This window comes from Polypterus senegalus, chromosome 3 (assembly GCF_016835505.1).
Source record: "Polypterus senegalus isolate Bchr_013 chromosome 3, ASM1683550v1, whole genome shotgun sequence".
NCBI classification, from domain to species: Eukaryota; Metazoa; Chordata; class Cladistia; order Polypteriformes; family Polypteridae; genus Polypterus; species Polypterus senegalus.
Genome location: NC_053156.1, coordinates 260,745,286 through 260,757,553, shown reverse-complemented (window position 1 = coordinate 260,757,553; position 12,268 = coordinate 260,745,286). Strand labels below are relative to the sequence as shown.

The 12,268-nt window shown below is 38.9% G+C and overlaps 1 protein-coding gene across 2 annotated transcripts in view; it reads right to left on the bottom strand.

Moving 5' to 3' along the window:
* Positions 1–12,268, bottom strand: part of LOC120526090 (adhesion G protein-coupled receptor F5-like) — a 97,947-nt gene that overhangs the window by 43,451 nt on the left and 42,228 nt on the right. For both annotated transcript variants that reach the window (XM_039748987.1, XM_039748986.1), the window contains one exon: positions 5,664–5,789. In XM_039748987.1, coding sequence (XP_039604921.1) covers positions 5,664–5,789 — 126 coding nt within the window. The remainder of the gene's footprint in view (positions 1–5,663; positions 5,790–12,268) is intronic.

The window sequence follows — 12,268 nt, the reverse complement described above, 5'->3', positions numbered from 1 at the left end:
GTTCTTTTGCAAGTTCTGTCCACTGTCAGGTTTTTTGACACAGGCTTTTCAAAGTGAACTTGCTGACTGATTGGAAATTTCTCAGTCACCACTGAGTTGCACCATGTCAGCTGTATAGGATGGTATTATCTGCTTATCCTCCAGACAGATAAGATTAATTTACAGTGTGGCTGAACTGGAAAACATGAAAGTGCAATTTGAAGCAAGATCCCATTTTCCAAATGTAATCAGAGTGGTCGACTGCACGCACATTGCTATTGCAGCGCCACCGGACAAGTTACATCAGCCAGAGATGAATCATCAAAACAATGAGCTGGCATTGCATCATATATAGCTGGAGAGCCTATAAAAACTGCAGCTCTACAAAGTTGCAGGTGCTTTTTCAAATTTTTTTTTACTAGTGTGGTAAAAGGCAAGCAGTCCTTTTAAGGATTAGAGTTACCTCAAAAAGCCATGTAAAGAGCAGAGAATTGAACTGTTGTGGTGCTCATTGCCATTGCTACAATATTAATAGAAAGCATTTCTATTCTATTAATGTGCTTTTTACTATAGTGCACAGAAAGTGTGTCGTATTGTGCAAGCATGTAGTGTGTTTCATATATAATGTGGCACACACTTGTGGCTGGCCAGTAGTTGAAGACATGCGGTATGATAAACCCATCAAATGATCAGCAAAATCAGACAGCATTACAACTTCATTTGAATGTAATTAGCAGAATGTAAAAACAGGTAGTCAGATGCAGCATTTGTTTTTTTAACCAATTCATTTAAGTTTTGGTCAATATCATATAGTACAGCCCTTATATTACTTAGTTCATTGGCCACATTTCTTACAGCATCCACTATTGCATTTTGAGCATCCATCAGCACACAGCCAGATGGTCTCCCAGTGATTTTTGAGGCAGAGGTGTGTGTGCAGACAGTGCTCGATAGCAGGCTCAGCACAGCAGAACCATTGGCACAGGGGTCAGCTTTTGTAATATTGTCTGAAATTGAATAAACAGACGGTGGGCTGTGATTCGTTTTTCAAGTCGACTTTGATAGCTGAACACTTCTTTTTTATTTCAGGCACTGCTCGGCTTTCTGAAATTGAACTTTCAAGTGTCTCCGCCCTGCTTTTATTACTTGTACTACTGCGTAAGCCAACTAATAGTATGTTTTTCTTTGCCTCCACTTAACATTCACTGAAATTGTTCTTTGTTTTACGTGCCTTTTCCATTGTCTTTTAACGAAACACAGAATGGAAGGTGATATTTGTATTGATTTGCATATTAAAATATGCAACCTTGTGGGAGGAGTCAGAGTGGTGTTATAGACATGTGCACGTGTGTTAAATTTCACATTCATTGGCATTTATAAATGGGAAGGGCGTGGAACTTGGCGTACACACAGATTTATGCATTTGGACTTTTTGTGCATACAAACATTTCCGCTTTTTTCTGTATGCCATGTTTTCATGTGAATTCTATGCACAGTGTTATACATGAGGCCCTAGGAGAGAAGAAGATTTCTTACCCGGATGGAAGGCATCCCATCCGAAAGAAAGAAATGTGGTTTACATGAATGGTATTGGACAGATATCCCACCTAAAAGATAGGAAGGTTCCTTACCTGGATGAGAGGCATTCCCAACCAGATGTATTTGTAGTACTTGCACTGACAAGGATTGAATGGAACGACAGAGAAAAAATGGCTCAAGGGATATTCATTTCCCCAGGATGCTAGGTGGCAGCAGCCCTGGATATCGGTGCCTGTACGGACACTAGCAGGGAATATTGGGAATTGTAGTCCGGTAGCACAGCCCTGCAGGGATCCAGGGGTGCTACAAGAGGGCGATGCACTGCCTGTTATTCAGGACTTCTGTTTGACCCAGAAATGCTTCCAACCGGCCAGAACCCTAGCACTGGAAGTACTCCCCGGTCCTTAATAAAAAGGATTGCACTGCCTTGTCCAGGTGAGTCGGAGCTGGGAGGAAGGCAACACTCAGTTGGAGGAGAGCAATACTGTAGAGAGCAGGGAGAAGGAGAAAGAGAAAAAGAGACAACTTGTTTTTGTGTTTGTTATCACATTTATTTGTAATAAAAACCCTTATTTGAATCTGGGACTGTCGTATTTGTTTGAGGATTGGAGTTCACTGGCACCCCCTAGCCTTCACAGCGTATAACCTTATTACCATTTCAAGCTGTCTTAACACTCCAGTTCAGCTGTTCTCTTCCAAAAACTTAAAATGTGGCTTTACTAAATATTACAGCATTACCCTGTAAGGCTTTTTACATTAATGATCTTCTCAGTAATAAGAAAATAGAATTTCTTACATTAATTGAAACACAGCTCAGCTGTGATGGTACGGCATTGTTAATTGAAGCAGCACCTCCAAATTACAATTTTGTTCATTTGGTTTGCCAGGGTAAAAAAGGCGGTGATTTAGTGAGTATTTCTCGAGTCAATTAAAATGTAAAGATGCCACTTTTGGTACTTTGCATCTTTTGAGTACCTTGCCATGGTTATTCAAGGAGTCTCTTCTACTGACTGTTTATAGACCTTCTTATTGAAGAATTCTCAGACTTAGTATCTATGGTATAATAGTAACTAAATGGGACAGCTTCCTAACTGTAGGCAATTTCAGTTTTCATGTGGAAAACCAGTGTGATCCGAAAGTAAGAGAATTCATGTACTCACTGCACTCTTTTGATTTTCGTCAGCACATAAGCAGGCCCAAAAATAAGGGAGGTCCTGGATATAGGTATATCTTACCATTTCTGAAATTATTTAATGCAGAACTACAGATAAGTACAAGCAATGAGAAGTGTATTGTTAAAAATGCTATTGTGATTCATCTGCAGCCTCAAGGTTTGCTGATATTCTAAACCATCAGTCAGAATGTAGTTCTTGCCCTGATACAGCTAGCATTGTAACTAGTAAGGCAGAAAATCGGAATGCTAAGGTAAGGGTTGCAGCTGACATAGTGGCCCCTAAAATAATTGTTAAGAAATCCTTCAGTACTAAAATACCTTGGAAGACTCAAAGACCGTCTGATCTAAAGAGAAAATGCCAGAGAGTTGTGTGCAAATGTAATATTGAAGGCTCAGATAACTGAATAAAGGTAGTTATCGACTTATGACTATGTTTGATTCTGATGGACCAGTCGCAGTTGATCTAGACGCAAGATGGACCAGTATATGTATTCAGACCTGACCGTATGTATGATACTGTATAGTAAGTCCCCTAAGTCACATTGTTTTATATCCTTTTTTTTTGTAAATAATTTTTTTTACTTTCTTATTTTGTTTCTTTATTACTGTTGCTCGCTTGAGTGGCAAACCTTTAACAACTTCATGAATCCTGTTTTTGTCTATGTTAAGTTACGTCATTAATGTGAGCCTCTTGCAGTGTTCATTGTGCTTGCTAACTGTGAAAGGAGGAATTGAGCTCTCATATGTTTTCTGTTTTAATATTTCAGTCTGTTAATAATAAACATTAACAGATAAAGGTGTTTAGTGTGGTTTCATTACCCCTTCATGGCAGTTTGCATGAAACGGCACATCGTGACTCACAGTACAGAGGTTTCTGAGGTTAACCGGATTCAAAGCCAAAGCACAGCAGTATAGCACATGTGGTGAACACCAGTTACAACAGGATTAACTTAAAGTCACACATGATTACATTCGCGTTCTCTCCTCCCTCATACTGCTTGATCATCTTCATTTTTGTGTTGAGATAAATTACTTTTCTCCTGTAATTGTAAGACATATGTAACTGAACGTAGTTGAAATCGCTGCAGGCAATAAACTGAGATCAAGATGAATGAGTCCTGACATATGGAGCTGGTGTGGTGAAAACCATTGTTTGCCCATGAGGCTCAGTAGTGGCCACAACTCGAATGGTTGTAAGATGCATGGGTCAGAAGTCAACGACTACCTATATAACAAAGAAGTATGTCTTTAGAGGTTTATTTGATAACGCTGAAAATCCAAGTGTTTAATTCTTAACTACTGATAGTCTTCTAAACCCAGATCATTCAATGGAATGCCTCTTAAAAACTGCTAGCAAAATATGTGTTTCTTGCCATATTTTTTAAACGCAAAATAAATTATATTCCATCCATCCATTATCCAACCCACTATATCCCAACCACAGGGTCACGGGAGTCCGCTGGAGGCAATCCCAGACAACACAGGGTGCAAGGCAGGAAACCAACCCCGGGCAGGGCACCAGCCCACCGCAGGGCTCGTACACATACAAACCAAGCACACACACACGGGACAATTTAGAATCGCCAATGCACCTAACCTGCATGTCTTTGGACTGTGGGAGGAAACCGGAGCACCCAGGGGAAACTCACGCAGACACTGGGAGAACAGTAAATTATATTAGAAGTAATATATTATAAAGTTAATCCTATCAGATCCCAAAATGCTCTTTTACATTTTATCAGTGAAATAAAACTATGCAAACTGTATAGAATTTTTTCTCAAATGAAACCCTCCACTTGCATCCTTGACCCAGTACCTAGAGGCTTTTTCAAAGAAGTCAACGATGTACTTATTGATAGTGGGCTTGATGTAGTGAATTTGTCATTAGATATGGGGGTCTTTCCAGACTGTTTAAAGACTGCAGTTGTTAAATCCCTAACTCAAGAAAAATAGTCTTGACTCCTCAGTCTTTGACCAATTTAAACACATTTCTAATGTGTCTTTCTTAAGTTAAATTCTAGAAAAAGCAGTTTTAGGAGCAGGTAAATCATTACTTGAATAAACATTGTGTTCTTGATAAGTTTTAGTCAGGTTTAGAACAAATCATAGTACAGAAACTGCACTGGTTAAAGTAGTAAATGATTTGCGGGTTAATGTTCTTATTCTTAAGTGTAGCATTTATCACCATACACTACGGTATTTTTATAAATCACCTTAGCTACTAAGTAGGCCTGTCTGGCAGTGTCTTAAGATGGTTTCAGTTTTATTTAACATGTAGAAAAGTCTTTTTTAGTTGTGGTGATTGTACTTCGGAGGTCCATGGTGTTGTACAGTATATGGTGTACCACAAGGATCTATTCTGAGCCGACTGCTTTTTTAAATCTACGTTTCCAGTTAGTTCCTTCTATGTTTCTCTATATCATCTTGTAAATCACTTTGAGTTGCATTCTTTGCATAAAAATGTGCTCAATACATACATTTTGTTGTTGTTCTTGACTCCATAAAAACCTTCTAAGGATGCTGATGCTTGCAAGCGTTACCAATCAGTCAGCCTATGCTAATTAGTATTAAACACACTACTTATTTTGTTTGTAATAAGAGCTGTTTTCTTGACAATTTTTTTGTGAAAAAAAAAAGAAATACACAAATGACTCATATACTGATGTACATCATAAATAAGTAATACTCCTATGACATTTCTAGCCAATGAGAAAAGGTCATAGTATTGTGTGTCTAATTCTTCCATAGCCCAAGATTTCAGCTCTTTTCGTATTTAAAATTTTTTTTTGGAAAATGTATTTTCCTAAACACATTTATGTAATTGGGGTATTTTTGCTCATTTACATTTTCCTTAATAATTTCTAAGTAAATATTTTCAAAATATAAAATAACTACTGTTACAAATATTTTTTTCATGTAGGTGCATTTTTGTAGAAAGCATCTTACATGTAAATGACATTCTGTTACTTACTATAAATAACTGGAACATTGATACTTTGAGGGATAGTATCACCTAATCTGTTTCGAAATGTACATGTCACCAAAGGTGTTGAAGTTCCATTGCACGATATGTTTTGTTGTAATCCATAGATTTGACCTGAAAGCAAAAAAAAAAAAAAATTAAATAAATACTAGTTAAAACACAGTACTTGTATGATGCTGGTTTCCTGTGGATTAACAAGGGACACTCCATCTTCTGTAAATGTTTGTTTATATTCTCTATCACAGCACTTCTAAACATGGGAGCGTGGTCCACTAGGGGACACCTGTAAAACTTTCATGGGGTAATTGAAAAAAATGAAATAGCAGCAAAATACTTAACTCACTATATAGATCCAACTGCAGCAAGGGTGTCAAATTGGACCACTTTATCAGTACTCAAAATATGTTACATATACGGCTCAATGACTGGGATTATTATGGAAAAGTGATAAGCAAACAAAATTACATGGTGGAAAGAAAAAATAGACCAGCGACATCTGCTGAGCATCAAGCAAATCAGAGAGGCTGAGAACATGATGTAGAACACAATACACTGTGTGCACAATTATTAGGCAAGTGAGTATTTTGACCATATCATCATTTTTAATGCGTATATTCCAACTCCAAGCTGTATTAACTTGAATGCTTATTGGATTTAAGCACGTCAGGTGATGTGTATTTGTGTAATGAGGGAGGGTGTGGCCTAAGGAGATCAACACCCTATATCAAGGTGTGCAGAATTATTAGGCAGCTAGTTTTCCTCAGGCAAAATGGGCCAAAAAAGAGATTTAACTGACTCTGAAAAGTCAAAAATTGTAAAAAGTCTTTCAGAGGGATGCAGCACTTTTGGAATTGCTAAGATATTGGTGTGTGATCACAGAACCATCAAACATTTTGTTGCAAATAGTCAACAGGGTCGCAAGAAACGTGTTGAGAACAAAAGACACAAATTAGCTGCCAAAGATTTGAGAAGAATCAAACGTGAAGCTACCAGGAACCCATTATCCTCCAGTACTTTCATATTCCAGAGCTGCAACCTACCTGGAGTGCCCAGAAGTACAAGGTGTTCAGTGCTCAAAGACATGGCCAAGGTAAGGAGGGCTGAAACCCAACCACCACTGAACAAGAAACATAAGTTGAAACGTCAAAACTGGGCCAAGAAATATCTGAAGACAGATTTTTTTCAAAGGTTTTATGGACCGATGAGATGAGAGTGACTCTTGATGGACCAGATGGATGGACCTGTGGATCAGTAATGGGCACAGAGCTCCACTCCAACGTGGAGGTGGGGTACTGGTATGAGCTGGTATTTTTAAAGATGAGCTAGTTGGACCTTTTGCATTGAAGATGAACTCAAAATCAACTCCCAAACCTACTGCCAGTTTTTTGAAGACACTTTCTTCAAACAGTGATACAGGAAAAAGACCATGATTTTTATGCAGGCCAATGCTCCATCACTTGCATCGAAGTTCTCCACTGCGTGGCCAGCCAGTAAAGGCCTTAAAGATGAAGGAATAATGACATGGCCCCCCTTCCTCATCTGACCTAAACCCTATCGAGAACTTGTGGGCACTTCTTAAACGCTAGATTTACGGGGGAGAAAAACAATACACCTCTCTGAAGAGTGTCTGGGAGGCTGTAGTCACTGCTCCACAAAAAGCTGATCGTCAACAGATCAAGAAACTAACAGACTCCATGAATGGAAAGGCTTATGACTGTTATTGGAAAGAAGGGTGGCTATATTGGTCATTGATTGATTGATTTATTTTTTTTGAAATGTCAGTGATGTTTATTTGTAAATTTTGAGGTGTTTGTTTATTATTCTCACTATAACAGATGAAAATAAACAAGTGAGATGGGAAAATTTTCATTTTTCCTTTAGTTGCATAATAAATCTGCACACTAATAGTTGCCTAATAATTGTGCGCACATATGTATTCCCCTGATGATGTTCACACTCACATTTCCGTTGTGAAACATTCAGGTTTCAGGTTTATTAACATTTTGGATTGACTGATAGCACTGTGTTTGTTCCATATTAAAATTAATCCTCAAAAATACGTAGTAAGAAGAAGAAGAAGTGCAGAGCCATCTGCTGAGAGTCAATTGTGGGATACAGAATTCAAGAATGACAGGGACGAAAAAATGCATATGATCATCACGTATCTATACTAATAAAAGGCAAAGCCCTCACTGACTGACTCACTCACTCACTCACTCATCACTAATTCTGCAACTTCCCATGTAGGTAGAAGGCTGAAATTTGGCAGGCTCATTCTTTTTACAGCCTACTTACAAAAGTTAAGCAGGTTTAATTTCGAAATTCTACACGTAACGGTCATAATGGTCGACAACGTCTGCCATGTTGAACATTCTTATTTATGGCCCCATCTTCACGAAATTTGGTAGGCGGCATCCCTGTGCTAACGGAAACCAATGTATGTACTTATTTCGGTAGTAAGATGCCACTGTCGGCCGCCATATTGAACTTTCCAATGTCACTAATTCTTCAACTTCCCGTGTAAGTAGAAGGCTGAAATTTGGCAGGCTCATTCCTTACAGCTTAATAACAAAAGTTAAGCAGGTTTCATTTCAAAATTGTATGTGTAACGGTCATAACGGTCGACAACGTTCGCCATGTTGAACTTTCTTATTTATGGCCCCATCTTCACGAAAATTGGTAGGCGGCTTCCCTGCGCTAACCAAAACCAATGTACATACTTATTTTGTTGGTATGACACCACTGTCGGTCGCCATATTGAACTTTCCAACGGTCTTTGTTACTTATGGGCCCATCTTCAAGAAATTTTGGTACGCAGGTTTCCAACACTCACTGAATCCTACTTACGTACATATATACGTCCATAGCCTGCAGCTCGGTCACCGTGTGAGGCGGCGTTGGGTCCCCCATCCCAACACCTCCCACGTTGTTGGCTGCCTGACTATATAAGGCCGTCCGTCGCTCCGGTCTCTACATTCCATTCCTTGCTTCACGTCTCCCTGCTGATAACTACAGCCTTTTTATTTAATCCATGGCTTCTCCGCTGTTTTATTATTTGTTTATTACGATTAAAGTTATTGTGTAGGTATTTTAGACATACTTTACATTGTTCAGGTACCCATTTCCTTTATCGTTCCAACCGTACCCCCATTAACATGTCTATCGAGGTGATCACCATGGATCAAAGAACTGTCACTTACCGAGTGGTTTTCATGCCCGGAGATGGCACCTACCTTTTCCATTCTCTTTGTTACATATTGCACGGCCATATGAGGCTCACTCTTGATAAGGTGTGGACTGATGACGGTACAGGAGATAATTATACTACACAGGAGCACTAGAAGAGTGAAATGCTTAAGCCCTTCACCTATGGTTCTGCATGTGAGTTGATGGCTGTCGCTGAATTGTTCGGTTGTCGCTTCAAGTGTACCGAAATGGCCAAATATTTTACACCTTTCAACAACCGCCAATGCCTCTTAAACATCTTAGATTCACAGGTGACGATTTCAGTAGTGGACACTTTGATGTTTATGAATGTTTAAACTCTCAAAAGCTGGATGTGAAGTTATCGATGAAATCGGTTGTATGCTTAAAACGCTTGCCAGATGCCGAATGTCTCTTCAACACAAGTCCTGCAAATACTGTCGTAATTGAAACAAACCATGAAACTCAAACCGATTATGACAGCAGCAATCCAAGCTGTGAGATTTGAAACAAGATTACTGTTCACATGGCCAACTGTACGTTGCATGCTCAAGAGTAAGCTCAGCGCACAGCTTGGTCATATTACAACCGGTGGGCCGAACTCACAATGTGGTATACAAAGAAATCCTTAACAAATAATTATTGGTATATTTTCCCTCAGTTTAAAAAGGTTTAATTTTCTTGTTAAAAAATTTTAAGACAGTACTTTCCCACAGCGAAGCGCGGCTATTTTGCTAGTGTGTTCATAATTACGAATACAGAGTGAGTTCTTATGTGTGTAAACAAATGCTGGTGAGTTTACTGTGATTTGTACCTAGCCTTTTGTTGTGCCACACAGCCTGCTTCTTAAAGTAATACACCTTACTTTTCTTTCTTAAAACAGCGTGCTTAGAAAAACAACATCCCATAGAGGGATGTGTGGAATGTGTTGGATCAATGAGCATCACAGTTTATTACATGTGCATAAAGAATTGCAAAATGAATTGTACTCATGTGTCAGCTGCAAACTGGTTATCAAACAAAGTGCTAACCACCATAATGGCAGTAAAAAAAAGATGAGCAGAGACATCTGCTGAGCATCAAGCAAATTGCAGAATGCTCTTCAGTGATGAAGAATGAGAAACAATAAGCAGACCTGATACTGACCCACACAGTTGTTAGGAAATATTTTTTATAGGCAATTGATATATTTGCAACGTTGTTGGACGGCCACTATTAGGACATGTGATGGTTGTTATGGGTGTGTCCTCAATGGCTGTGACTGCATATTGCGACACACAGGAATAAAAGTTCTTTCCCTAGCTGAGCTGTAGATGAAAACCTCAATTCAATCACTTGCTAAAAATCCTTGTGCTTCATTTTTTTGTTCCTTACTTAGCATCTAACTCTTTTTCTCCAACTTTGACGCACACTTTTCTTTGATCTCCTGGTTTTGACCCATTTCTCCTTTTATGTCTTTCTCCTGACTACTCCAGATCTTATCTGCCCTGTAGACATAACAAAATAGCCCAGCAAGAAGTAATCAGGAAAAAAGAGCAACTGAGCAGCAGGCAAATATGATGGCTCATTGTCTTACATGCCAAAATACAGCATAAAGAAGACAAAGCGAAACCAAAAAAGAAATACATGCTGATGAATGAGTAGATTATCAAAATCATTTGACCATATGCAAACTTTGCTTTTATATCCCTTGTGGTAGACAGCCAGGGCCCATGCCTGCCTGGGACGCCCCTTTGACACTGGATCCGGGGGAGCAGCCATGAGATGCAAACTACGTCCCTCGGAACACTTGGTGGAAGCCCCCCGTGTTGCTTCGGGGCCACTATCCTGGAACACCGGCGCTCCGTGGCCACTGCCAGGGGGAGCTGCACAGCTTAACGAGCCCATATGGGCGGTAACGCAGCCACACCCCGAAATGCGGCCTAATTTAGGTTAGTTGCCACCTGAAGCACTTCTGGGTGGGCTATAAAGGGAGACTGCGGCCACTAATCAGGGCGCCGGAGTCGGGAGGACGACGACAACGACAACAACAACAACAACGACGCTGTTAAAGCTGGTTAAAGCTGCCTGGGAGGAGTGGAGGAAGACGAGTGATTTTTGTGGTGTGGTTTTCTTTTCTTTTGTGTGTCTTTTGGGGACTGTGCTGTAGCTGAGGGACACGAGGAAGACATGATCCCCAGAAGAAGAATAGAATAAATATTTTTGTTTGTTTTCACCTGTGCCCCCAGTGTCAGTCTGTGTTTGGGTTGGCGCCAACCAAGCTCATCTGCCACACTTTAGATCAATGTTAGTTTGAAGAACACTACTTAAAAAAACTTAGATTGCCAATGTGATCACTGTGCAGCTGTATTTAACAGTGAAAACAAAAGAATGTGTAAAGGTTAGGTATTATTTTAAATAAAAAATTCTTTTTTTTTTCAATAAAACAGTTTTTTTATTTTTAACTTCGATAGTCCCACAAGCCAATTTTAAGAGCCACCAGAAGTGATAATACCTTATAACTTACAGGAACTGAAAGAAGTAATTACTGTATTTAGAAAACATATGAAGTATCAATAACGTCTTACCTGTATCTACGTTTTGATTCCCCTCTTATTCTAGGACTGCAGGTCCATGTGTTTTAGTAGTGTGAATAAACTTTAGATGACTGTTTGAAGGGGTGTCAGAAAGAGAGTGACTGGGCCAGGATTCACACCTTGTGATCTGAAGCGCTAACTCAGCAGCGCTAACCACTGTGCTACCCTACAGTATATGACGAAAAAGGCCAGTTTCCTTGTATATAGTGGCAGAATTAATTCCTATACTTACTATAGTGTTTGGCTTAAAGTCTACTCATATGAAACTCTCAAATATTTTACTGTTGCCTGAATTTGTTTTACATTAAACAATCTGAATACTTTTGTTCTTAAATTTGGAGTACATGCTTGAATATCACATTGGGTTAAGAAGGGGATTTTTAACCTTATTCAACAAAGATTTTCTGTGGGTTTTTTAAACCAATCTACTAATGAAAAGGAGTCATTTAAACTTTTTTCTTTTTTGTGGTTTTATTGTGCTCTCTAATATTTAGTTTGTTAAAGCGCACTAAGCTTTTTTCAAGTCAAAAAAATCTGAAACAATTGAAGGACTGGTTAAGCTGTCCATTACCAGGGAGAAAATATCAATTTATCTAAAAGCAGCAGCAATGGTGTATAATTCACCTTTAAATCTAACACAATTTAAAATAAAAAGAAAGAGTTAACATTTATTATTCAAATACATGATTGTACTGAAGGTAACTGAATGGAAATTAAGATGAATCATATTATCAAATTATCATGTGACATCCTAGTAGTATAAAAATTATGTTATGCATTCTTCATCTTGTATAGTGAGAGGTGAAATGAAAA